The following is a 26511-nucleotide window of genomic DNA, read 5'->3' on the forward strand; positions in this document are numbered from 1 at the left end:
AGCAGAGAAATCATAGATCTCAAAATGCAAAAACATACCCCACTATAAGATTGCAATTGCAGTGACTTTCTCAGGACTTTACAACACTAACCATAAGCCACTGCCATCCATATCTTTATCGCCAAAGTTCATCTACGGTTGTAGCGGTTGGTTGCTCGCTTAGCGTCAAAACGCGTCGCGTTGCTGCTTCGCAAAGGACGACTTTTCCTGATATTCAGCATGTCAACCACTCACTATGTGAACCAGCTTTGATCGATCCAGGATATGTAGATGTAGATTCAAAGGCCGTACCCAAGATGGAGGAACCGTTGAGCCTTGAATTACTGAGCGAGAAGGCTCTGCATCAAACGGCAGACCCTCGACTCATAGCGTACTGTCCGTCCATGGACTTGTTGGCTCTTGGTTGCACCGACCAACAAGTTCTGATATACCGTCTGAACGGCCAGCGTGTTTACGGGGCATCACAAAAGGGCAGTACGTTACGAGTGGAGAGTATTAGCTGGAAGCCGAACGGTATATTAGCCCCCCAATCAACCATTGGCGTTGAGGACTGACGCTTTCACAGGACAGCTCCTCGCCATTGCCTGGAGCGATGGCTCCGTGCGACTGGTTGGTGCTGAGAGCAGCAAAACAGTACATCAATTCTCCACGGGCGGTGAAAGCTCAGGGGTCACATGCATGGGATGGACATCCAACCGTATATGCAAGCATCTGGGATCAGCAAAGCCAAACAAGGGCCCAGAGCCATGGGAGGCTCTTTTAACAGACGGCAACGCTCTCTCTGACAGCAGACCCTCTTTGGATTTGCCTCGAGATCTCTCTCTGATCGATATTGAGACAAGTTTGCCAAAACTAAGTGTACTTGCTGGAAGCTCGTAAGTCAGGTCCATCATATATACAGCTTATGTTTTGACAGTCTCCAGAGAAGATGTTTTTTGCTCCAGATCATCATTAGATGCCCTCTTCCGCCCCTTTGATCCAAAGGATAACGATTCCGTGGATGTTATGGTTGTAGGCACGAGGGAAGGCAGCATTCATCTCAGTATCTACGGCTCGTTCGTCGTAGGGTCATTTAAGTCTCCAGCTACCAACGGAGCTCTTACTTCTCATCTCGTTCTCCATGCATCTCACGAGCGGTATTCTACGCATGCTTTGCTTATGAAATCATCGGACTCCGAGGAGAGGCTTTACTTTATCCCAATGGATCTTCGCTTCATCTCGGCATCAAATGACTATCTCTCTATACTTGCGTCTCGGTCAACAGCGCTACAAAATCTCCTGAGATATATTCAGCAAGTGCAGATTCTCATGGTCAATGAATGGAAAGGGACGCAAGAATTGCCGGCTAGGTTTCTTCGGAACATCAATGAAACTCTTGGAGAAAATGAAAATCGTGATATTGTACAAGCATTATACCATTCAGTGGCAACTGGCCATACCTTCCCGGCTGTGCGGGAATGGCTGGTCGATGAGTTGTCGGAAAGGGTGAGGCAGCTTCCAATATTTTGCAAACCCCTCGCTGATTATTTTTAGGGTCACAAGAGATGGGACAAAGCTGTAGTTACTGGACTGGAAAATCTCAAACGACTTGTGCACGAGAACATGCTGCCAGCGCTAGAGCGCTGTTCTATCATTTTGAGTCGATTTTCAGGTATCGCCAAGTTTCAGGGTTCGAATGACTCTGTTGGCTTTTCGAGTCATCAGATTAGCCTCATTATGGACACAGTCGCGTGCCTACACCTCGTCTCTTCCAGGATTTTAATCCAAGTTGTTGAAGAGCTTGATCTCTTCGCCTCATTCTCAGCCTGGATGCGTTATGAGATTGACAGGCTCGCTTCCGATACATCATCTTCTTCCCCAACCGAGGAGATGGCTGAAAAAGAAGCATCGATTGATCATAGCAAGGTCCTGCTATATCTTCAGAGGATTATGACAAAAAGTCCATTGGCTGTGTTCTTTGACGGCGTCTCATCTGAAACTCACAATAATGACTCGGCCCATGCTGAGGAAGGCGTCCCAATGTTTGCTCTACTCCATAGTCAACTTCAAAAGCAGGAGCAAGGACTTCCTTATATGAGGCATTTGCCACAAGTCCATTTCCTTTATCAAAATCTAGCTCAGCAGGCCAACGTTGTCTTTGGCCAGATTGCAGAGGCGGAAAAACGAAACGTTTTGTTTGGGAAGGCGATCGAACTTGGTAATATACGAAGCGGTGCGCTGGATATGAAAATCAGTCCAATAGTACGTAATCCCTGTTGAATCTGCGACGTTTCCCCGCTAATAACTGTCTAGGATGGCTCTTCTTTCTATACTCATGTTGCTATCGTGCCAATAGGACGATTAAATCAAAGTAAGAATTGCTTAAATTGGCCCACCTCTCACGTTAGCTAACCCATACTGCCAGTCCAAATCATTCAAGTTACATTAAGTATCGAAAGCGGCATCAGCACCGTCCATAATGTGAAGTCTCTAGGTCTGCAATTGGGTGATGGTCAAATCAAAGACATAAAATTTGCAGATAACAATACACTGCTAGTGTTATGGGAGTCAAATGGTGAGCTTTGTTCGATGACCAACGACATCAAATCGGTATCTAACAAGAGATCAGGCACGACAAGTCTTTTGAGCATCCCTTACAGGGGTGACCGAGATGGGAATCTTGCAAAATATGCTATGTCCTATTCTCCACTTACTCCAACGTCACATCCCAAACCTACGGTGTTCAATGACAAAGAGGTGGTGAAACGGTTTTCCAAGTACCGAATCCCCAGTGAGGAATCTTTCGTGCCCGAGAAGATGGAAATCAGAGAGCGAATGGGCAGAGCACGGGACAACGAGACAGGGAGAATAGTTATTGTCGGGAGAGACCGACTGCATTACAAGGTGTTCAAGTTGCCCGTTCAGGATATGGAAGGCGCAGCTGATGAGGACATCCCGATGTCATGAACTCTGAGCACCCATTCGAAAGCAATATTGAGGTGAACATTGACCAATGATAGAGAATAATGGGACCAGCATCGTTAGGTATTCTTAGCTGGACTAGAGTCCGTGGATCGACATATCGAACACTGCAAACTTCGCATCTGGCTGTACTCTTTTCACTAGGGAATGGGCAGGGGACGGAAGCCACCTACTTCTAGAGCCCGGTTGCCCACGAATCAGGGAGGGCCTGGAGGTTGAGATACAGATACCTACCTGGGTTCTCCATCTATCGACCTACCTAATACCTACCTTCTTGTCTAGGTATACAGAGTAGCTAGATGCTCAGAACCGGCTACGTTATTATTATAATTACCTACCCATGCCGCGTACGTTGTTTTCTACCTGTAAGATAACCAAATCGAGACAGGGGCCTGTTAGGAGGTTATTACTGCCTCTGATATACCTTGGTACGCCGCCTTAAGGTAAATACCAAGATAAGACAATGCTGGTAGCGATAGCTGTGCAACTTATGAGTTAATCCCGATGCACTCATCTTAGGTCCTCTTCGATTCCATTCCGTTTTCATTTCTCTGACTGCTGCGTTCTTATTTCGTCCAGATGAGAAGCCATGTTGTCCAACGGGGACCAGCACGAAGAGCTGAAGCTTGTTTATGAGGCCATAGGTTTTGAAATCCGTAACTAGATGTGAAGAAGTCTTTCTAGATCGTTTGAATGATGATATATTTCTTATTCTAGGCAGCAAGTACTATCAATAAAGCTCCTGACCCCTTCTTCGGATATGATGTTCATGTTCATTAACCTTTCCTTCGCAGCCCGGGAGAGACTTTACCCCCGAATGATGGACACAAGAATTTGGTCTCTTCAATCTACCAGCAATAACAATTGCTAGAATGCTCGGATCCTTTCAAGTATTATAGATACCGGCCAGCAGCCATCTCATCTTCCCAGTGTAACCTATATTCCAGAAATGTCAATGGATATCCAGATTGCTTACTTCGTCACAACAACTGGAAGGCCTCGTCGATGACTACTCGAAATTATCCCATTGAATAATTGGGGTCCAGCCCGGGAGTATCAAACATCATGGGTAGTATTGTGGGTTAGTCGGGTTGCTTATGTTGAATATATCCACCTCCGACTTTTGGTGGGGGTTCAGGTGATCAAGGAAGAGTGTGCATAAATCTATAAAACAGGGGAAAGGTATAGGTCACTTAGATCTTCGAAACTCCTTCCACGCTTTCCTGCTCTTCAAGATCCAGAAAAGCGTCCAATCGTCGAATTTCATCCACGTCCCTACCCTCTTGAACGACTCGGTCAATAACCCCATCATCGAAAGCAATACCATGCCATAGGAGTACGCCAAGGTCCCTTGCAAGTTTGACGGCCTTCATAACAGAAGTCTGATGCAGCTCTGGTATCCATTTCCTCAATTCCGCCCAGAATATATCTCGGAGATGGGACACATGGGGGTGGTACTGGAATCCGTCGGTTGTCATATGTCCCAATATCTCTTCGAGTCCGTACAAGCAAGTCCCAAAAGGTAGACGTTCTGCTTCAGCCCAGTCCACGAGCCCTCGTAGCCGGCCGGATGACGGATCTACGATGATATTCCCAGCTGCAATATCTCCGTGTGACAACACCCACGGCAATGCTTCGATCTGCTGCAATTCCCTAAGAATGAGCCGTGCTTTGGCCTGAAACCTCATGGGCAGGTCGGTGCTGAGTGACTTAAGGCGAGGTATGATGGAACATCCCACTATTCCCAGGGGGATTCTTTCGCTGTAGCTATGGTGCCATCCTTTTGATAGAAACGTCGCGAAGTCAACGCACAGTCTCGCACGGTATTCTGTTGAGTTTGCCTTGCTTGTGCAAGACTCTCGGAAGTGCTTGAAAGGCGCACCATTAATTCTGTTCATGCTATATACAAGCAGACCAGACTTCGGGATAGTTGCAATATGCTTGGTGTCGGGAGCGAACGCGCCGTAGACTTCCCGCGCAGCTTCAGCGATCTGAAGGTTCAGGCGATAGTTGTCTGGCCGGAATTGGATGACAACATGGTCGCCGACGAAGATAGTCATGGAGCAGTAGCCTTGATATGAGGCTGCTACCCATGATATGCCGGGGTACAGGCGCTCAATGAAAGTGTAGCAATCGAGTTGGTCCTGGGGAGTCAGTCCACATCGAAGAAAGAAGTCGTTGATGGACATATCGAGTAAGGCTTGCCCCTCGGCCATGATAAGACTGGCATTATTGCGCATAAACCGCCATTCTCGAGCTTCGTGTATCCTGATGGATGGACCAGGTGGGGAGATGTACTGTAGATAAGAAGAGGGGGCGGGTTAGAACGGTTATAAGAGACTCGGTCACACATGGCCCCCACGCCATGATTATCATATTGTATATTGCACAAAGTAATAATAAACGACCAAAATGCAACCGTTGTAGTGTCGTCCTATGATAAACCTGGAGTCTGAGGAGGAGAGAGGTGGTGGGTGGTGGGGGGTGGCCAATGGAAACCCTGCTATCAATATATATATTATTAAGGTAGCTTAAATAGACGAAATCCTTATAAGGTTGACGTTCAATGTTATTTTATTTTATATCTACCTGTTCTGCTTCACTTCTCATCATTTGAATGCTTTCCGGCTGGCGATTGCCACTGACTCTCACTTGTGCAAGATCCAAAAGTTGATTTTCCTAATAGTGCTATGTACCTACCTTGCCTTACTTGACTACACCCATCTCTCAAGATTTGAGGCATCAACTAGCAAGTGCTTCAAGAGGTGTGACAAGTGCCACAAACTACGTCAAAACTCATACGCTCCTGGAAGATTCTTTCTTTCAATTCTCATATTAGACATTACAATGCTTCCATTTGCTCTTTAGTTTGGATAAAGAATCCAGATGGCGTTGTGCTTACCGGACATGTACCTTGTCCTCTTTGACAAAAAAGCTGTCAGGAGACCTTTGTCTCAGGACTTGAAAGAAATCAGAAGACCAGAAGTATCTTATGTGCTCCATGAACCTTCCTATTACCTAAGGTACCTATATCGCTTGGACAGAGGTAGAAGGAACATAAGCAGGAAGGCAGAGAGAGCATGGCGCTTGCCTTCTATATGGGATGGGTGTACTCGTCAAAAGCTAAAGTATATTATATACGTTCCTCCTCACAGTTGAGACCTGCAAGACATACAAAACTTCTATCATACCTATTCGATTCCTTTATCAAACTATACGTCTCCTGAGCTTAATTGCCCGTCAACCTATCCGTACCCTCATAGGCAGTTCCCTTCGACTGTTATAGATCGGAAAACCCATTTCGATCCAGACCCATACCCAACAAACTGCGAGTCATAGAACTCTAGCACCGCAGAATCTCATGAGCCGGCAGACTTTGACTCGTCACAGAAGTACTCCTACGCTGTTTCGCCGATCCTAGCTTCGGTCTCGTTAAAAGCCTGATACAGTGGTACACTTTCGTCAGGATAACCATCTCCAGAGGGTACCACCAGGCCATGTCCAATCAAGTGAAGCGTCTCATACTTTGCTGTGATGGAACGTGGTCGGATAGGTGGGTCAAATACGTGATATCTGGTACTTTTTTCTGTTTGCTAACATTGAAATCAGTAATGGTGGATATAAAGGTCCCTGCTTGATCCCATACTCACCAACAGCTACCCTGCAGGTTCCCAGTAATGTCACTCGCATTTCTCGAGCATTCAGAAAAACGACACCAGATGGAAAACCTCAAATCATCTACTATCACTGTGGTGTCGGTGCAGGCTCGGATACGGTCAATGCTATTGCAGGCGGCGTGTTCGGTATAGGCATCTGTGAGAATATTCGAGAAGTTTATAACTTCATCACAGCGAACTATACTCCTGGCGATGAAATCATTTTCGTGGGATTCTCGAGGGGTGCATTCACGGCAAGAAGTGTTGCGAACATGATCCAAGATATCGGTCTCCTGACTGGTGATGGCATGGAATATTTCTACCCAATCTTCAAAGACCAGCAGAATTTCAGAAACAGAGACTACAATGATGTCTTTCCCAATCTTCCTTTTCCAGATAAACCCGAAGGCCCAGACGCTGCTGCTGAGTACAAGCGAAGACTTGAGCAGGCAAGCCCAAAACTCCCTAGGCCAATTTTTGGGGTTGATTGATCTGACTCGTTACTCGTTATAGGATGGACTCACCATAGTCAATGACCCGGATGGGAGTGAGATCAGTGTGCAAGCTGTGGCCGTATGGGAAACTGTGGGAGCTCTAGGCATACCCCAGATTCCCATCCTCGCAAATCTCGGGATCCCCCGTTATCAGAAGGAATACAAGTTCTTTGATACCAACCTCTCGAGCAATACTAGACACGCTTTTCAGGCCCTGGCCCTCGATGAGCGTCGTGCTACTTTTACTCCAGCTGTCTGGGAGAGGAAAGATGAGAACACGGTCGGGGTGGACTTACGACAAGTCTGGTTTCCTGGAACCCATTCTAATGTGGGTGGTGGAGACTACGATCAAGAGATTGCCAATATTACGCTTGCTTGGTAGTTGGATATTTACAGTTTACTTGATTGGCTTCCCGCTGACCGGCTCTAGGATGATGGATCAGCTCGCCTCAATCGGTGTTGCATTTCGAGACGAATGTATTGACAAAATCTTCGAGCAGAATGTGGAGTATTACGAGAATGCTCGTAAATCTCCTACAATCCCCTCTACTGTCTTTTCTCGCCGACCGAACAGACGGTGGGCCTCAAAGTCTGTTTATGACAAGCACAGGCCTGTTCGTCCATTTGGACTTGGGAAGATATACGAATCAGACATAAGCGTATACCACTTTCTTCCCAAGGCTATTCGAACCCCAGGTCTCTACAAACGCTTAGACCACAAAACCGGTCAGCCCACTGCCGTCGCAATGACTTGCACCAACGAGCGGGTTCACAGCTCTGTCCGCATCCGATTTGAACTTGCAGGCCTTGGTCCCGACGATCACGGCCCATACAAATGTCCAGCTCTCACGGAAAAAGGACCGTGGCAACCCAAACAAAGGCCAATCCGAGTTCATGATCCTATACCATGGAATGCCACTTGGGGACCCGAAACATCTCCGGCTGCTGCTCCTCCTGGCGATCTTCGATGGGTCTGGGAATATAACGGACCTGAACAGGACGCACCGAAAGTGACAGTCATGGTCGAAGACAACCTTGGTCCTTATCAGAGGTCAGTGTTTTCAGAGTGAATCCTTCTTCGTTTTATCTCAATTCTTCACAATTTTTATGAAAGCGGAATTTGTTCGAGATTCTTATATCTTCACGTACATAGCTTTCTTGCTAACTATCTTTTCTAAAGGAGACTTCTTCTACTAAGTGAAATGCAAGGACGGGATGAGACGTTGGTGTATCATGACCAGCAAGGAACTATTGAAGGAGGTATTAGCAGAGGTTCGGTCTCCTATGGCGTTTGCTGAGTTTGTCAATCGCAACATGCTTTCAAAATGGCATCCTGGACGTCGTTTGTCCAAATCACTCTTGCATTAGATCCCTCCTCATATCTCAAGTAGTCACGATTAGCTTACTATAGAACTCGGGGTCTCAACTTAAGTTCTTTCTCCTAATATACACGCCGTGCACATGCTCCATGCTTCTTCAGCGGCCCTACCTTACGAAAGGCGACGTGGAGAATGAAAAAGGGGAAATGAATAATGATGTTAGCTTAGCTGCTTATCCATCTACCGCATATATCAGAGAGATATATTGTTCATTATCAGGACAACTAACCGTGGAGACATACATGGTCAAGAGCGAGAGCAGCATAGTCAGTCCAGCCTCATATCAGGAATATGACGATAAAAGACTCAAGCACAAAAGTACCAGGGATCGGGAAACCTGAAAATGCTAAGATGCTAAGGTATATAGAAATGGGATAGTGTCGGAATCTTGGGGTGGGAGATATAGGGGATGTTTAATTGTAGGGTAGGGTAGGGTAGATAGATGATGGGGTCTTTGATTGGAGATTATATGGTGGGATAGGAGTATGATGAGGTTGTGAGTTTAGTTCTATTTTACTTTTTTTACTCTTATTCCACTATTTAAACGCGATCCTCTTGAAGGGGGGGCGGAAAAGAAAAGGGACGTATTAGTTACATATGATATTAATACCCTCACCTATTATCGTACATCCATATCATTCGAGCCAGGTCCCACATATATCTAGTAGATACCCGGGATAATCCTATACTTCACGATCTCCCGATATCTCTTCCAGTCATCGCCATATTTCCGAATACACTTCTCCTCGTCCCTCATCTCGCGATGAATAAGCAGAACGCCGAAATATACGATGTAGAAGTACGTGATGATCATGCCCCATCCTCTTGCATCGCCCTGCACGATCTGGGTATGAGAATCGGGTCCGCCGTAGGCAAATGATGGCTCAGCAGAAGAAGAAGAAGAAGACGGGTGGCTTGTTGGAGCTGTGGAGGAGTTGTTGTTGTTGTTGTTGTGTTGGACGAGATAGCCTGCAATGCCGGTAGGGAGGCAGTACGCCCATGCCATGATCCAGTCACCGAAATAGTTGATGTGTCTTGCGGTTCCCCACCAGCCGGAAATCAGCAGCTTCGATCCTGATTTCGTTTCCATGTACTTCAAATGGGACACTCGGGGATCGGTAGGGTCGGTTCTGAATCGGTTCTTCTCGTTGTTGGCGCCGCGGAAGATGTAATACCCTACACCCACGACCGCTAGGACTCCAGCTGTGCCGTAGAGTCCGAGAGAGAGGGGGTAGACGGATAAGTAACGCGCTTGGAGAGAATAGATGAACGGCACCCAGACTAGATCTCCAAATGCGAGCATGAACCCAAACCCATCAGTCGTGATATCCATCGTGGTGAGGATCGCAGGTTCCATCCAATAAGAATCCAATACGTAAAGGGCTTGGAAACCGGTGATGAGGGCGATGCTATCTGTCACATAGCCATAGCTCCGATACTGGTGTGCGACAAAGGCAAAATCGAAGAGAATCCAGCCCATTAAACCGGGTCGTAGCTCGCAGAATGCCTTTATATCAATTTCGCCCAGAAGAGGGATGGTGATGCGGGGGTTCAGCTCGCGACCAATGAACCAGTCGTAGAGCATGTTTCCTGAGTGACCACCAGCTGCGAGCTCGCGCTTCTCAGCATTGCCCGGCTTCACACTAAAGCTGCGGACGTAGACGAAGGTTGCGAGGAGATATGATATGATAATATTTGTTGTTAGGATTTGTAGGTAGTTTTCGTATATGAAAGTCCAGACTGGGAAGTTTGCGCCTTGAGCGATGGTTCCAGCTGCGCAGATTGCGAGAGTAAATATCGTAGAGGACCAGGCTGCGTCTTATTAGCATTGGTCATGCGATACAAAGACTGGGAGGTCTACTGTTGAACTTATACTTCAGTTTCCCTCCAGATGAAAGCTCGGTACCCATCACCTCCTCTCCTGGCAGCACTCTATGAAGTATCAACGAGAGTAGGTAGTATCCCAAGACTTTCGCAGACACATCCCAGCTTGCCAGACCCCATATTCCATTTGCAGGCCAGCCAATTTCTTGCTTCAGCTTTTCAATTGTCAAGGTCGAGGGGGAGAGGGCGGATGGGACTGGGCAACCAGAGATGTCGTTGCAGACGAAGGTCGTAAGGTAACAGAGGATTGGAAGTCCAAAAGAGATGCCAAATGCGCCGAGTCTAATAATTGTCAGTAAGACGGTAGAGCAGGTAAGGACCGTGATTGTCCATGTACTTACGGTCCTCCGAATTCGTAACCGTGTGCTTCAGCAGCTTTCACATTAGAGGTTTTCGCGGCTTTGGACGCGGCTTTGGGCGCCATCTTGAAAAGCGCAGAAAGCTTCGACTGGAAGAACCAGTGGAAAGCAGAAAGGAGATTGATTTATGGGAGGAGAATGGCGAGTAAAGAAGAGTAAAGTCGTCCCACTCGGCTCTCGAGTTCCCGTGGTGTTTAGATTTCAGCGTGTCAGATACCCCAGCTACTTTGTTACGTATGTTACGTATGGAGCTAGCTCACGTCAGACTGGCGGAGATGGAGAAGCACTGATGGACCAGTATCAAGGATTCAAGGGAGAAATCCGCACAGTATCTTGATCTATCATTATTAGGTCCAGAGAAGATATATATCTCCAGATATACATCTCTAGGTCCCTTACCTCACTTTGTGCCTAAGGTACCTATACCTTATTGCGGTACCCATTTCGGACAACACGTGATCATCCCCATCCGGTTAGCCCCCCAATCCCGCTGCGGGGGCGTCGACAAGGCCAATCGTCGTCGCAAGAGTCGCCCGAGCTCCAACGACAACTCCAGATTCCAGCCTCCAGCCTCCAGCTCCAGTCCCCACCAATTCCACATTCGTTTCCATCAGAGAGTGTCAACTCCTCCCTACTGTTGCGCCCGAGGCGCTCTATCTCTCACGTTCGAACTAGCAAACAATTCGTTTCCATCATGCTTCTCTCATCACTTCCAAATATCCTTGCGTTCGCGCTGCTCTGCGGAGTGAGTGCTGCCTCGGACGACAAACCGAAACCGAAACCCGTGGACCCATGTACTATTTCCTCGCCCAGTGGCTCGTTCTTTGATCTGCGATCACTCTCGATACAGCCGGTTCCACCAGGGACGACTCCGGGCAAGAATCAGAAGACGGATAGCTGGCATGCGAAGGGATACGACTACAAGTCCAATTTTACCTTGAATGTCTGCGCGCCCGTTGTAGAAACCCTAGATAATGTCCAGGGAGTTGATAAGGACCTGTGGAAGAATGTTAGCGCCTTCTATGAGGTGGGATCGAAGCAATACTCCCTAGGGTAAGTCCCGCTCTCGCAAGTATTTGCTTGAAAACCCAGCGCTGACTTTGTTGAAATAGACAGCAGTCATCCAACTTGACACTCCGGGGAAGAAGACTAGTGCTCCAATATATAAATGGCTCTCCCTGCGGTGAAGGAAAGGGAAAGGCGCGATTAAAGCGAGGGGCAGAAGCAAGCTGGGACGACTATGATGAGGGCTCTGATAATGACAAGGGAGAATACCATACACAAGCAGTTCTAACTGGCGCTCGCCGCAAGTCAGCGACAATATCTTTCCATTGCGACAAAGACCCTCTAGCCACTACAGCAACCGCCACATTCGCGAGCGTTGATCCGGATGAGTGCGCCTACTTTTTCGAAATCCTCTCGCCAGCAGCCTGTGGTGGTTCGGTGCCTACTCAAAAAGGAGTTGGCCCGGCGGCAGTCTTTGCTATCATCGGGCTTATTGCAATACTCGTATACTTCCTAGGAGGTGTAGTTTATCAACGCAATGTAGCGCATGCTAGAGGTTGGAGGCAGTTGCCGAATTATAGCATGTGGGCGGGGATTGGGAGTTTTATCAAGGTAGGTCGGCCGAAGATGCGTTGAAAGTTCGAAGCACATATTTTCCTCTTCTCGCCTCAGTTTGAGACGAGTCTGCCTATGGTGGAAATGCCTTTCGAATTCCTTTGGGAACTCGCAAATACCCTGGGTTGCTCCAGAGAGGGACTTCAACCATTTTTCGGACTCGTTTCACATTGATCTGAATAGCTGTGTGCATTCAGGTAGCGCAGGGGGAGTATGAACCTGGATAGTTGCATTCCCATTCTGTAATCCGAATTTTGGCTTATGTTCTTCTTCCTTCAGACATGCTGACAACAGACGTTGCAGGATATTTTCATCATCATTACATCATCATGTGCTCGGTTCGTCCCCAGGAGGAGAGGTTACAGTGCCCTCTCGGCCTCGGCCAATGCCGGGAGAGGACGACACCGAGCGGACGATGAAAACCGGCTGATTGACCAGCTCGATGAAGAATGGGACGATTAGGGTGATACGTATCTGGACAATGGGAGTTCTGGATAGGCGTTTTTTTTTTTTGCGGGGGAAAAGAGGTGGATCTGCCTCTCTGGTAAGGTGTATATACAGCGTAGGCGTAGACACATACGGGAACATGTAAAATGAATGGGACACAGGAGATCGTCTGCGATCATATTGTTTTATACTATATACCGTATTCGACATGCGAGGGCATTATGATACATCTCTGCACGAATATGCAATAGTTCTCCTCAGGGGCAAAAGAGGGGGGGATATTTTCATCAGATTCGTAGATTCATAGGGTTTTTATTTCCCTGTATTATCCCGCAGTAGCAGAGCCAAGTCTGACAAGTAGTCTGTCTGTCTACTGAGACCTCCAAATAGCACCAGCGGTGGGTGTATCTTGATCATCGTCTGAGACATCATTATTCATACTCTTAATCCATTCCAGTTCCATGTTCATGGCATCCCTCTCGACCTGCGCCATCACACTCAGTTCCATCAACATCCCTCGAAGTAAACGCCGACAGCCGTCGACCACGGCGGCCAGGCTTGATCCGCTATCTGGGGTCCCGAGGTCTCTCAGCTGGTCCCGCCATGTCTCTAACTTCCTCCCGAGGACCAGGCAATCGTCCTTCCAGCCGGCATCCAGCGGCTCTAGAAAGACGGGATCTTCGTCTTCGATGCCATCACCCTGTACCCTCGCCTCTAGGACATCCTGACACTTGCCAAGCCACCTCTCAAATTTCCTCACAAGGCGGGCGTGCTTTCCCCCCGCCTCCCCCAGATTCCAGACCCCACCAACAACCTCGTCGATCACTTGTATCTTCTCCTCTAAACCCCACCCCGGCGCCCCTGAATCCCGCCATTTCTGGAGCGCAGCCGCGTTGATCTTGCCCATCTCCTCAACTTCGAGGTCGATCAGTGCTTCGTTCCGGTCAACCACCGACTGGAACCGCGTTCCTAGCTTCCGCTTCGCGCTGGCTCTCCACTCCTTCTCCACCCGCGCCGCGTCCCTATGCAGTAGATGTAACTGCAGCAATTCATTCTGCAGCTTCGCAGTCTCAGCCGAGATGGCGATATTGGACGGTAATTTGCTTGGCGATGGAGGCGCCAGGAAAGCAGCCGGGTGAGGCTTCGGGGCGAGGTTCTTAGCAGGTGAGAAATGCTGCTGCAGGGTAGAGAAAGCAGGCCTCTTGGGCTGCGATCCGGCAGGTGCAGGCCGCGGGGCGGTCTCTTCAGCGGACCCGCGAGTTGGTGGTCGGAGGGTCGTGGATGCAGTTACGGCTGCAGAGGAAGATTTCGCACGCGCATGGCTTGGTGCTTGCGGGCCCGCAGACCCAGAGCCAGCGGAGGGGTACCGGAGGTGGCGAGAGGTGGTGATTGGGGGTCGGGATCGGTCTTGCTTGACGGGATCGGTGCTCTGGCTTGTGCTTGGTGGTCGGGTTGAGGCTGTCCTCTGTAACCCGCCCGTGGTACGTTTGCCTATGTTGGCTCGAGCTGCAGGCGGACGCAGTGAGGAGGCATTGCTGGAAAGGCTGGCAATGCTACCAGTTGAGCTTGGTGGCCTTGTCGTCGCCGATGAGACGTTTCGCGTGGAAGGTTTGATGGGGAGTCGGCTGGGAGAGGAGGGGCTGTTTCTATCTGTTTTCGATCGGGGTTCTGGTAGTCGCGTACTGTTCTTGTCCGTAGAAATTGGTCCAAGCCGAGTGCTGGTCTCTGCTGGCTTGCGCAGGGAACGTGTCCGTGGAGGCACATTCGACATGTTTTCGCAGCGTTGGATACCTGGCGGTATTCTCTTAAGGTGTTGTTGCTCTGATACAGAGCGGTAGGATGTTTGTTTGCTTGGGGAGCAAACTGCGGTGCACGCGCTAAGGTACGGAGGATTTACGGTTTACGATTTACGATTTACGATTTACGCGGCACGTCAACGGTCAGGGATTCAGGGGTTAGAGGTTCAGGGGTTCAGGGGTTTAGCCGAGGTGTTTCAACGACAATAATGGTACATAAACTCTATATATTGCTACTGTATCATAGTATTGCTATTATTATCTCTTATTTTATCTCTTATCATCGTTGATATCATCATATCGCTTGCTTGAAGTTGACGGCTATCGATCAATTCGTCGCATGAACCAGCTCTGCCCAGTACGCAAATCGGAATCCAGCCTTCGCAGAACCGGCCTTCTCCACGAAACAACGTGATCCCGGTGCGGATCCGCTGTGATCCAACTTCTGCAGCCATGCGGGAACTTGCAACCTTCCAATTCTTGAACTCGGAACGACAAAGTGAAAAATTCAAAATTCGAATTCACAATAGGTCCTGTTCAGATCTCCCAGACGCCATATCCTTTGAGTGAGGTAAGATAGCGGCACGACATCCCCCTTCTCCAACCGTAGCACGACGCTCTTGGTAGCCAGAGCTCATCTAATAGTATCATGTGCGTCCCCTCAAAGCAAGTATTTTCTGCTTTTTGCCCCTTTCGAATCGTTTCTTTGCTAGTCCGTTACATTTTTACATCTGTGACACTGGACGCCCAGGTTGTTGTCGTGACTGAACTCGAATGGTTTCAGCTTTCCAGGGGTTGCCCGCAGTTCAGACCGTCCAGCCTTACCATCCTTGTGTGCCTTTCTCCTAAACATCTGTTCTCACCCCGCGTCCATTTCTTGTGCACCATGACCTTTCACCCAGTATTCGACCTTCGCCCGCCAGAGGGACATCGAGATCGAGATGAAGGCAATATTTGCGAACACGCCTAATCGAGGTCAATCACAAATCTCGAAAGCTTTGCCAGTCCCACCCGGGCCTGAACCGTCAATCCTCTCTATGGAGGGGAACAAGGAGCCGGTGTTGATATCCGGGCCTCTGAATCTTATGCTGCCCGCTAATCCACGGGATGCGATGTCGACGAAGCCGACGATATCAATAACCCGTCGCCCCGTTAGAGTCCAAACTATTCCTTCAAAGCCTTCAGAGCCAGCTACGGCCTCCTCTGTCTACTCGGCGTCCCCGCGATCTTCTCGAAGTTTCTCGGATACCAGTAGGGAAACAAAGGATTCACTGAGCAGCGTTGATTCGGAGATTGGAGCAACGTCTGTGTTACCAGTGGGGGACAAGCAAACACCAGAACATGTTCTAGCGACTCACACATTGGGGTTTCAATCCTCCCCACCACAACAACCGCAAATCTGGAAACGTCGGCATATGAAGAGTGGCCGGAACATATCTATCACAGAGCTCAAATTGGAGAAGAGTAACGGGTCGTCGACGACTCCCCCACAGCAACCGTCCCGGGAACGCTCACTCCCTCCCGTTCCTTCCCAACTGCCTCGAAGCATACCAGGACGAAAGCCAGTGCCTCAACGGCCTGCACCTCCACAACCCGGCTTGATGGGAAACAAGGTCTCGAAACGGAGGACCAAAACCACGAAAGCGTCGGAGGAGGAGGATCCACGTAACGATGATGAAGCGACGACCCAACCTTACCCTCCCTTCAAGCGTATCCCCACGCCGGAGCATCTAAAGGCCGACGACGACACGCAGCCATCCTCGATCTCTCAAGATCTATCATCGATATCCCTAGACCCTGTCCCTACCGAACAACCTCCCGACGTCGTCGTCCCTCCCAGAGCCGATTCTCGCAGGAGTAGTACCGCATTCTCCACTCTCACCAGCCGTCCCGGCTTCCTCCCCGTTGTTGGCTCTCGCGAGTCAAGTGAACTCACAATCACCTCTGAACCGGCCGTCAAGCGCTCCCCGCAGCCCCGGCGAGCCTTCGGATCTCGCATCCTCACCTCGCACTCGTCACTGTCGCGCGCCTCAGACAACGTCTCATCCCTCACACCTCGCGTCGGCTCCGGGATCTTCCCCCCCGGGACCATCCTCGTGGGGCCACGCGTGGAGAAAGTCCATCTCGAGTGCTACCAATCGCATCGGTTCATGCGCGGCGCGAAGAACACGCTGTGTCCGGTAGCTTGCATGATCTGTGAGGGCAAGGACACGGAGCCGCGGTGGCGATGCACGTGGTGCTGTCTGAGTGCGTGTGCCTCGTGCATGCAAGTCTTGAGTTCGATCCCGGGCCGCGATTTGGCTGTCTGTCTAGAGAGGATCAGGGGGAAGGGCTGGGAAGAAAGGGAGGAGCTATAATAATAGATTGATTGGTTCGGCGTTTTGAGGAGGGCGGGCGTTTTTACTCTACGAACATGACTTAGGGGATGGATGGCTTTCGCGGTTGATGGGGCCTGGTTTTGACTGCTTTACCCAAGAGGGGTTTCTTGTGTACATGGGAAGAAAAAGGGATACAGGAAGGAAGCTCGCAGTTGAGTAATAGAGTGTCTTGAGCTCCCCTAATGACACAACAACAAGAACCGTGATCGAGCATTGGCGGGTTTAGAAAGTACCTTAGTATATAACACCCGCATACCTAGGTATGTGAGGATGTACTCGACGCACTGCTAAACACCCCCTTGCACGACAATAGGTACAATAATCAACTCTGACCTCTTGCATCATATGCATTCCAAACATATCTAGTATTCGAGGGAAAAAAAAGGAAAACCTTCGGGCTGGAGGTGCCAATGTCCAGTTAGCGGAGTCCAGATAACAACATGGATGTGTGTTTCTCTCTCAATTGCTACCCATCACGCCAGAGCAGGCTTGAATGCGACAGAATAAATCTCTCTCGGCAGGGGGAGAAATATTCGTGCCAGGATCTATAAAGAGGAAAAAAAAAAAGAGAAAACTCCGAATCTCATAAAATGCTAGAAGTTGGGGTACTTCTACCCAGCCCATATATCCATACGCTAGAATAAGTGTCGCATCCCTTTTAAAACACCTTTCTCAATTACAAAACTCCAAGAGATTGTTGCAATATTTCGGAATAGTCCTTTTCCACCCCTCCTCCCCTTTTTCTCGCCTCCTTGAAAAACCCATCCGGTTTAGATCAGACTACCCCTCCGTGGAAAGCTCACTCCATCGACCGCCGCGTTGTCCGTGAACCAGGTGCATCTCTCGCCGGCCGCCTCATTCACCAACGCGCACGGTAAGCCATTACCCTCCTCGAAGATCTTCTTCATGATCTCTTTCTTCCCGCCGCCCGTCGCCACGAAGGCGATCTTGACACCATGCGTCACGACGGGTAAGCTGAGCGTGATCCGCTTTGGCGGCGGCTTCGGCGAGTCCTCAATCGGCAGGACCCACGCATCCGTCTCTCTCAACAGCGCATGTCCAGGGAACAGACTGCAGGTATGTCCATCGGGCCCGCAGCCCAGCAGCAGCAGATCGAAGACGGGCAGCTTGACGCTATCCCTCGCGGCGAAGCTGTTCACGAGGAGCTTCTCGTACTGATCGGCCAGCTCCTGGACGTCATCCAGTTGCGCGACGTCGATGGTGTGCACGACGGGCTTGCCCATGTCGGCGGGGATCTTGTCGAGCAGCTCGGCCTTCAGGAGGCCGTAGTTGGAGTCGGCGTGGTCGAGGGGCACGGCGCGCTCGTCGGCGAAGAAGATCTCCCACTTGTCGAACTTGATCGCGTCTTCGGGGGAGCTGGGCGGGGTCAGGAGCGCCTGGGCCAGGGTCTTGGGCAGCGAGCCGCCCGACACGGCGACCTTGAAGACCTCATGTCGCTGAATGCCGGCATTCTGACATTGCACTATGTATGTTCGCAGACTGGTCGCGAGGGCGTCGACGGTAGGGAAGGCGAGTAGATTTGGCTGTCGATTTCCCATGGTGAATGAGGAGATGGGCGGGCGCCGGGGGGGGGTCGCTATCGACAGGTAGGTAGAAGGCTGGTTATGACCTAGCTGATGGTGTGTGGAAACGAGGTTAGGAATTGGTGTGAGGCTGCTCGCAGATGGGTGATGGACATGCAAGTATGGGAGTTGTAGGTGGGGGGGGGAGCAGCGCAACAGATGATGTTGTGAACGAGCAGAGAGGAGAGGATAGAGCAGATGTTCTATGTGGAATGGTTTGTGAACAGTTTGAAATAGATTGTTCGTTTACCTGATAGAGTGAAGCAGGGAAGATGAAGTGGGAGGTAAAGTAAAGTAAAGTAATTATTGTCTGATGGGCGGGTCGAGGTGAGTGAGTGCTTTGGTGGGGTACGTAGGTAATAATACGGAATATGTAAGAGATACGGGCGTACTCCGTGGAGGATAGCCGTGGAAGAATCTAGGGCGGGCGCCTGAGGCAGTGAGAAAGGAGTTGTGATATCAGATGCAAGATCAACGCCGTTGGACACCTTATTCGACTTCGGATCACCTTGCAGATGAGGCATTCTGTTCGAATGCATATCGATATAAAAACACCTCAATACAGTGCTCCGGAATTCTTACCGTGTTGATTAATCGGGAAGAGCGGGTCATCCAATAAATGATGGATCATAACTTGATTATTACTCCGTGTCTTCTCATATCCCTTTCCTTAATAATACGTAAAGGCAAGGCTGAATGGATTTCAAAGCCTTGATTAAGCCCTATTCATCCGTGGAAACTGAGGGAATCCCCCGTTCGTACATCTTTGGACGGCTCTACTTCCCTTGCCTCCTATTCCATATCCCACTGATGATATTATGCCATTCCCATACTTGTAGGTCCTCGACTCACCTTCACTGCTATTGTAGTAGAGAACGTGTTTGCCATTGCTGTACCGTCTACGCACGCGGTGAAATCGCCACAGAAAAGAAGACATAAATAAATGCAAAGAAAAAATAAAAAAATAAAAAAATAAATTAAAATATGTACTCCGCAAATACTCCGTGGGAATGGAAATGAGGGGTCGCATCGGTCACGTGTATGCAGCCCCGCCCCGCGAACCCATCGTAGAGGAACGGCCGATTTCCGCGCGGCTGAAGGCCTTTCGTCTCCCCTTCAGGCTTCAACCAAATCCATCCATCAGAAGAGACTCAACCTATACAAACATGGCGCATCTTCCCAAACGTCTCACAGGAGACCAGGCTGCCATCAACCAGTTCCTCGATCAATTCGACGTGCGTTAGTCGCTCCCGGAACGCAGATAGAAGTGCCAGCCAACGCTGACTCGTTATTCAGATCTTCTTGTTTGACTGCGATGGTACATTCAATACATCTGGAGATGCAGAGCCATCTTGGTGCTGATTACGTACTTAGGCGTCCTCTGGTCCGGGGACCATCTATTCCCTGGAACGGTCGAGACGCTGGAGCTGTTAAGATCAAAAGGTTCAACCCAAGCGATGCATATCCCGCCTTGCTTTTCCTAACATCTAGAGACAGGGAAGAAGATTGTCTTCGTCACGAATAACTCGACCAAGTCTCGTGCTGACTATCAGAAGAAGCTGACGGGTATGGGGATACCGAGCAATGTTGACGAAATATTCGCATCAGCATACTCCTCGGCCATTTACATCTCGCGAATCCTGAAGCTTCCAGCACCAAAGAACAAAGTATTCGTACTCGGCGAAAGTGGTATCGAGACTGAGCTCAAATCCGAGGGGATTGAATTCATTGGTGGAACGGACCCGGCTTATCGACGGGATATCACACCTGAGGACTACGCAGGAATTGCCGATGGCTCACTCTTGGATGAAAATGTTGGGATAGTCCTGGCTGGCTTGGACTACCACATCAACTACCTGAAGCTCTCGCATGCCTATCATTACCTTACCCGGGGAGCGAAATTCCTGGCCACAAACACAGACAGCACGCTCCCATCAAACCATGCGTTCTTTCCCGGAGCAGGCTCGATCTCGATCCCTTTGGTAAATATGACAGGGCAGCAACCCATCGTTCTGGGAAAGCCAAGCCAGGCAATGATGGATTCGATAGAGGGGAAATTCCAATTTGATCGAAAGAAGGCCTGTATGGTCGGTGATCGATTGAACACAGATATCCGATTTGGTATAGAAGGGAAGCTTGGCGGGACTTTGGCCGTCCTGACAGGTGTTAGTAAGAAGTCTGAATGGGAGGCTGAAGGGGCCCCAATTGTTCCAGCGTATTACGTGGATAAATTGAGTGACTTGATGGGCTGAAGAGGAAGTGCAAGGTCCCAACCGTCGACGATGGTATCTCGCTGTTGTGCAAGGAGAGTCTCGGTTTGTACGCTGCTGTGCTGATGAGAGATGGATTTTGAATAGGGGATTACGATTATGCAAAGGGTTCCAGACGACACGATAAGAAGAGATGCATAGATGAATTACGCAGTCCAATAGAAGAAGGAAATAGATATTATATTGGGAAAATATGAGTTCCGTCTATCAATAAGAGGAGCTTGCAGCCCTGCTCATATGCTAGAATTTGGAGAATTTGGAGATGAAAAGAGCTGCATGGTCTGAATCTCTCCATTCAAGTTAATCGTGGGTCTTCTGATAATCTCTGTATGTTCTGTGCTCACTTCCCCATCCCTCGGGGTGGCTTCCGGGTATATCTACATAGATACCATATTCACTCCCTGGTTCATTTATTCAAGCCAATGCAGTACATAGGGATATAAGTAGCAATTGAAGCGTTGTTACAGAGGTAGAACGTGCATTCCCCCCCTTTCAGAGGACTTAACCTTTAAGGGAGCCCTGGCTTGATCACGAAAGGCCGTAGAAGAAGCTTAAATGCCGTACTAATTCATAATATTCCGATGTTATTCCGATCTTTCAGCATCCCTCAAGGCCAAGCCATTCTCCGACTTCAATAAAAACCTTTAAACTCGGTCGCGCGAGGCCTCTGTGCATAAAGGAGAAGCTGTTCAGACATCTTCCTTGCTTTTGATTTCCACGGACCAAAAGCTCCGCGACTTTCTCACCGCAAAATTTTGTTTTTTTGTTCCTTTTCCTCCGTTTGTGGGTGAGCAAGAGCCCTGAGAATTATTTTTCCGGAGTATTCGCATACTCGACCCCCCTGGAAAAACCGGCCAAAAATGTTAGATTCAGAATTATTGGCAGCGCCCACGAGGACGACAACCCCGCAACTCTTGCAAAAACGACATGATTTAACGGATGCTTTATTACAACTTCCCTATGATCTAATAGCATATCTGGAACGTGCCGCCGTGCACACCGATCTAGGGTATCCGGATCTCGCAGCTGGAGATGCATACCGCGCTCTTCTCCTGACGGACGAGGTGCTAAACGAGGGCTTTGAGTATCATGAGCAGGCACTGGAAGCTCTGCAGTCGCGTTGTGCCGATGGGGTCCCGGCGATTCTACGAGATCAGGGCTCGAGCGACTGCGATCCCTCAGACATAGCGCACGAGGCTTCCATCCAATGCTATCGAAAGCTTGCGACCAGCCTGCTGCTGTGCGGCTGTCTGAAAAGCGCACATGAGTTCTGTACGAGGGGTCTGGCTGTTGCGCCCGGCGATGAGGATCTCTTGTTCAAGAAGGAACATATCCAGACACTTGCGCGGAGGAGATTGAAGGTGGACGATGTGGATATCAATGATCTGCCTGACCAAGGGCTGGTACGGCGGGAAATCTATCCATGGAATGACCATGAGCCCGATCGGTTCTCACAGGAGACGCTCGACTTCCTAAATTCTGAGTTGGCGGCCGTGGCGCCAAAATGCGAGGTGAAAGTCACCGAGTTGCCCTTCCTCATCGATGTCCCCGGTGATACAGAAGGACAAGATTCTCCGACCACGTGTAAACAACTTGGGCTATTCGCAAAGGACGATATCCAGCCTGGAGAGACCATTCTCCAGGAAAACTCGGTCCTGACGGTCAACAACCGCCTCAAAGAATCTCTATGTGATGCTTGCAGCACTGAACTGCCCCCTCTAGAACCTGGAAGCACGGTCGTCGGCTGCCCAGACTGCGACGACACCATGTTCTGCGATGAGGATTGCCTCGCCAGAGCCGAGTGCTACCACCCTTCTATATGCGACAAAGACATCGACACGATCGCCAAGGATCCGGACCCAAAAGAAGCACCCAACGCTCTCTATCTGCTGCTGCTCGCCCGCGCGTTGGCCATGTCCGACGCGCAGGAGCGTCACCCTCTGGATCTCACCGAGGTGAAATACATCTGGGGCGATTTCCTGCCCAGCGCGGCGAACGCGGTGCCACTGCTGTCGCTGGACGCTTGCCCGCCGCCCGTCTGGACGCTGCCGTTCTCGTTCGCATCCAATATCTCGGGTCCCCTGCACGTCCTTGAGAAGATGGACATCGACATCTTCGCCTCTGTCGACCGCTACGATCTCTGGATCTTCAACACGCTGTATAGCAAGTTCCGGGGCACGGCATCGGCGCGGGTCAATAAGAGAGATGGGCGCGTGGAGGTCGCGGCCGTCCATCCGCTCTGGTGCTTGGCGAACCATGATTGTGATCCGAATGTGCAGTGGGAGTGGGGCGGGCAGATGAAGTTCTGGTGTAGGGAGAAGAGGGTTGGTGGGGTTGTGGGGGGGATTAAGAAGGGGGAGGAGATCCTGAGCCATTATTGTGATATCGATCTCAAAGTCCAGGAAAGGAGAGAGTGGGCAAAGGGCAGTTTGGGCGGTTGGTGTATGTGCGAAAGATGCAAAAGGGAGGCTGCGGAGGAGGAGGAGAAGGCTCTCGATGGACACGGTGCCTGAGATTGAAGCTTTGATGGATAGGGGTCGATCACAGTGGATTGATTCTGTGTATCTATCAAGATACGCCCCAGGATCGACTACGCACAGGATATTGCATTCTCCTACCGGGAACACGAGTCGCACCTGCGGGACCTCATCAGGGATGAGGACCGTGTTCACTCAGCCGTCCTGGAGTTGGATCGTTCGAGCAAGTCTAGCATGTGACTTCTAGTGAAGTCAAGGTGATCTCAGTAAATAAAAGTCCATGTCCCCACCCCCCTCCCCCAAAGATCACATCTGGGGATGCGAGAAACTTTATATACAGTCACTACTACTCGGCCTTCCTCAGAGGTTGCTGATTGTTCACGCCCATTCACAAAACTCTCAGACAAGCCGCAGATAAAACCGCACAGAGCAGCAGGCGAGGGCTCCGTGAATGATTTCCTTCTGTCAACTATTGCAGCGGCGGTAGCTTGACGAGGACTTGGATTACTCATGGAAAGAATAGAGAGTAGCTTTTGGTGGTATAGAGAATTGAAAGGGGAAGACTGATTTGACCTGACCTACCTTAAGTACTGTATAAAAATCTGAGAAATACTGTGTACCTATCTATGGATGGCAAGAAAAAGAAAACACGGAATCGCACAGGTTTATATACTTACCTTACCTTACTTAGCTGGAAGAACAATCTCTTTTCAAATAGACGTCTTATGTGATACTTAGACAGAGGTACAAGACCAGGTTCATTTCATGCAACCCCGAGACTCGGCTCGACTAAGGTAGGCGACGGACGACACCCGTCCAAACTCTCAGCCTTGCCAACCTCGTTCGCACCACCACCGGTCACTCCTCTCTCCCTCCATCTCACAAACAAACCACCAACACAAACAACCACCAGCACCATTACCACAACGCTCAGTCCAAAATGTCCACCACCCCGTCCCCATCCCGCTCCAGCCCTCCTCCACCCGACGCTCCCACAGCAGCAGCAGGGATTCCCGACTCCGAGCACCTCCCCAACGACCTCCCCCTCACCCTCGCCTCCTCCATGATCCTGACCTCGTTACCTCGGGACGCGGCCTCAGCGCTGCGCGCCGCCGGCGAGTTTCCCAGCCCCAAGATCACGGTGCGGTTCGTGGCCATCGGGAGCGCGCCCGCGCTGCGCCAGAAGGTGTGTCGCATTAGTAGCGCGCAGCGCTTCGAGCAGGTCGTGAGTTATCTGCGTCGGACTCTGAGGCTGGGTGGTAGGGATAGCGTGTTCTTGTATGTGAACTCGAGCTTTGCGCCGGCGCTCGATGAGGTGGTGGGGAATTTGCATAGGGTGAGTTACCTTAGTTTGAGGAATGAGCTCTGCCTTCTTTCTTTCTTATGGGGGTGAGGGGGGATATGTGTGCTAATGTTCATGATTTTTTTGATGGGTAGTGCTTCAAGGATTCGAATGATCAGCTTATTGTCAGTTATTCGATGACTCCGGCTTTTGGATGAAAGGGGCACAGGAAATATATCTGCGCGGGAAAGATCTCGTATTGCTACTCTCTCTATGGCTCAGTTGCTCTTCCGAACGGAATATAATCCAGGAAGAACGCTAACTATCAAGATGGAGCCAAACCATTGGGATGGGGTGCCAAAACTTTTATCACTATCCTTGAGCGTACCCAAGTTACGCAAATCAATCATCAGCCGGCTTGTTGGACGCCTCCAAAATACGCTCAAATTCCGCAAGCTCCTCCTTTGAAATGGGATATGTATGCTCTGGTGCAGGATATGCGCGGCTTTTCGTCTCAGCTCTATAAGTTTCTATCGCCTTCAACGCTTCACCCCACACATCACCGTATCTCTTGACAAATTTTGGGAGGAAGCGACCAGGAGGGAAATTGCCCGTCATATCGATCTGGACCAGCACTTGGCCAGAGCATCCATTTCCAGCGCCAATACCGATCGTGGGGATAGAGAGCTTCTTCGTGATCAATGTTGCGACTTCGGCCGGTACCGCTTCGAGAACGACGGCGAAGCACCCAGCTTCCTGGACGGCCAAGGCATCCTCCAGGAGCTTGACTGCGCCTGCAGCAGTTTTGCCCTGCACTCGAAAACCACCGAGAGCATTCTGTCGTTGGGGTGTAAGCCCTACATGTCCTAGGACTGGTATTCCGGCGGTTGTTATCTTCTTGATGGTCGGTGCCATCTCTGTGCCGCCTTCGAGTTTAATGCCTTGTACGCGACCTTGCTTGATGAACCGGATAGCGGTTTCTAACGCTTGTTCGGGCGATATCTCGTATGATCCCATAGGCAGGTCTCCGACCTAGAGAAGCACACTGGTTAGCTGGTTTGGAGCGGGGCAGGAGGGGGAGGAAGATGCTTACTGTGAAAGCCGTCCTCGCAGCTCTAGCTACAGAGCGACAGTGAAGCAGCATGTCCTCAACCACCACTTCACTAGTATCCTCCATTCCCAAGGCTACCATGGCCAGGCTGTCTCCAACAAGGATAATTTCCATGCCGGCAGCGTCTCCAACAAAGCCACTAGGGAAATCATGCGCCGTGATCATGGTTATTGGCTCGCCGTTTTTGTACATTGATCGTAAGGAATTGATTGTAACCTTCTTTCGGGTCGGCGGCGCAGATCCCATAGGGGAGTGCGAGCTGAACCTCCCATGCCTACTCAGTAATGGAGGGGCAAGAAGCTTGACCATAGCGGGGGCAGCAGGACGAGTACATTGGAAAAGCAAGGCACGCGACGCTCTCACGACGGAGGATGTTCGCGACATGGCGGAAAATCGTGGTGGTGGCCCCGATGGATGTATTGGTGAAGTCTCATCAAAGGGTGCCTCGGAATGAAAGAACAATTTATTCGGTCAGGTCATGATGATGCGTTCGCAGTTGATCTGATACTGGCGGGTCGAAAAGACGACGAGTAATCGCGGGCGCAGCGCACACGTCCGCGGGCTGCCAAACGGTCAATTGCTGAATCCCGCGACGATGAAGCATTTCACAGACGATCCGATACTGGTCGGATCGCACAGAGGGTCGCAATTCGGCGTACTCGTGGGCGATTGCTGAAGCCCACGATGCTCATGCCGAATTGTCAACCTCGGGGTCGTTGACGAGGCTAGACCGCATTCGTCCGGGCCCTCGGATGTCACGAGACCGGAAAATATCTCCAAGAGCGAGGTCACGTGGAGAGGAATTCGCTGGAGA

General features: G+C 50.1%; 12 protein-coding genes across 12 annotated transcripts; 7 read left to right on the top strand and 5 right to left on the bottom strand.

The window, feature by feature from the left end:
• The first annotated feature begins 229 nt into the window (after positions 1-229).
• M430DRAFT_58585 (hypothetical protein) lies at positions 230-3354 on the top strand. Its single transcript, XM_024868743.1, has 7 exons — positions 230-513; positions 566-875; positions 945-1485; positions 1534-2241; positions 2293-2350; positions 2405-2554; positions 2609-3354. The coding sequence occupies exons 1-7, from the start codon at positions 297-299 to the stop codon at positions 2944-2946; spliced, it is 2322 nt and encodes a 773-aa protein (XP_024720763.1). The 5' UTR covers positions 230-296; the 3' UTR covers positions 2947-3354.
• Positions 3355-3674: 320 nt separating this feature from the next.
• Positions 3675-5335, bottom strand: M430DRAFT_34963 (hypothetical protein). Its single transcript, XM_024866647.1, has one exon. It carries the CDS (start codon positions 5175-5177, stop codon positions 4155-4157), a length of 1023 nt encoding a protein of 340 aa, XP_024720764.1. The 5' UTR covers positions 5178-5335; the 3' UTR covers positions 3675-4154.
• A 1123-nt stretch (positions 5336-6458) lies between these two features.
• Positions 6459-8549, top strand: M430DRAFT_58587 (hypothetical protein; the record flags this gene model as incomplete). Its single annotated transcript, XM_024868744.1, has 5 exons — positions 6459-6514; positions 6571-7099; positions 7131-7489; positions 7542-8162; positions 8292-8549. The coding sequence occupies 5 exons, from the start codon at positions 6459-6461 to the stop codon at positions 8407-8409; spliced, it is 1683 nt and encodes a 560-aa protein (XP_024720765.1). The 3' UTR covers positions 8410-8549.
• Positions 8550-9151: 602 nt separating this feature from the next.
• M430DRAFT_101636 (hypothetical protein) lies at positions 9152-10798 on the bottom strand (the record flags this gene model as incomplete). Its single annotated transcript, XM_024860731.1, has 3 exons — positions 9152-10302; positions 10352-10656; positions 10716-10798. 3 exons carry the CDS (start codon positions 10796-10798, stop codon positions 9152-9154), a joined length of 1539 nt encoding a protein of 512 aa, XP_024720766.1.
• Positions 10799-11427: 629 nt separating this feature from the next.
• On the top strand, positions 11428-12815 carry M430DRAFT_101477 (hypothetical protein; the record flags this gene model as incomplete). The annotated part of the gene is made up of 3 exons (XM_024860711.1): positions 11428-11786; positions 11846-12350; positions 12648-12815. The coding sequence occupies 3 exons, from the start codon at positions 11428-11430 to the stop codon at positions 12813-12815; spliced, it is 1032 nt and encodes a 343-aa protein (XP_024720767.1).
• On the bottom strand, positions 12740-14653 carry M430DRAFT_34965 (hypothetical protein). Its single transcript, XM_024866648.1, has one exon. The coding sequence runs from the start codon at positions 14569-14571 to the stop codon at positions 13171-13173; it is 1401 nt and encodes a 466-aa protein (XP_024720768.1). The 5' UTR covers positions 14572-14653; the 3' UTR covers positions 12740-13170.
• Positions 14654-15698: 1045 nt separating this feature from the next.
• Positions 15699-17187, top strand: M430DRAFT_34968 (hypothetical protein). Its single transcript, XM_024866649.1, has 2 exons — positions 15699-16776; positions 16845-17187. The coding sequence occupies exons 1-2, from the start codon at positions 15709-15711 to the stop codon at positions 16962-16964; spliced, it is 1188 nt and encodes a 395-aa protein (XP_024720769.1). The 5' UTR covers positions 15699-15708; the 3' UTR covers positions 16965-17187.
• A 557-nt stretch (positions 17188-17744) lies between these two features.
• M430DRAFT_27875 (hypothetical protein) lies at positions 17745-18533 on the bottom strand (the record flags this gene model as incomplete). Its single annotated transcript, XM_024865743.1, has 1 exon — positions 17745-18533. The coding sequence occupies one exon, from the start codon at positions 18531-18533 to the stop codon at positions 17745-17747; it is 789 nt and encodes a 262-aa protein (XP_024720770.1).
• A 1190-nt stretch (positions 18534-19723) lies between these two features.
• On the top strand, positions 19724-20809 carry M430DRAFT_50443 (hypothetical protein; the record flags this gene model as incomplete). Its single annotated transcript, XM_024868150.1, has 4 exons — positions 19724-19792; positions 19854-19875; positions 19932-20000; positions 20049-20809. 4 exons carry the CDS (start codon positions 19724-19726, stop codon positions 20807-20809), a joined length of 921 nt encoding a protein of 306 aa, XP_024720771.1.
• An 878-nt stretch (positions 20810-21687) lies between these two features.
• Positions 21688-23340, top strand: M430DRAFT_101670 (hypothetical protein; the record flags this gene model as incomplete). The annotated part of the gene is made up of 1 exon (XM_024860733.1): positions 21688-23340. One exon carries the CDS (start codon positions 21688-21690, stop codon positions 23338-23340), a length of 1653 nt encoding a protein of 550 aa, XP_024720772.1.
• Positions 23341-24152: 812 nt separating this feature from the next.
• On the top strand, positions 24153-24897 carry M430DRAFT_120893 (hypothetical protein). Its single transcript, XM_024861790.1, has 2 exons — positions 24153-24640; positions 24742-24897. The coding sequence occupies exons 1-2, from the start codon at positions 24245-24247 to the stop codon at positions 24802-24804; spliced, it is 459 nt and encodes a 152-aa protein (XP_024720773.1). The 5' UTR covers positions 24153-24244; the 3' UTR covers positions 24805-24897.
• A 91-nt stretch (positions 24898-24988) lies between these two features.
• On the bottom strand, positions 24989-26081 carry M430DRAFT_50446 (hypothetical protein; the record flags this gene model as incomplete). Its single annotated transcript, XM_024868151.1, has 2 exons — positions 24989-25618; positions 25680-26081. 2 exons carry the CDS (start codon positions 26079-26081, stop codon positions 24989-24991), a joined length of 1032 nt encoding a protein of 343 aa, XP_024720774.1.
• Positions 26082-26511: the final 430 nt, after the last annotated feature.

This window comes from Amorphotheca resinae, assembly GCF_003019875.1.
Source record: "Amorphotheca resinae ATCC 22711 unplaced genomic scaffold M430scaffold_6, whole genome shotgun sequence".
NCBI lineage: Eukaryota > Fungi > Ascomycota > Leotiomycetes > Helotiales > Amorphothecaceae > Amorphotheca > Amorphotheca resinae.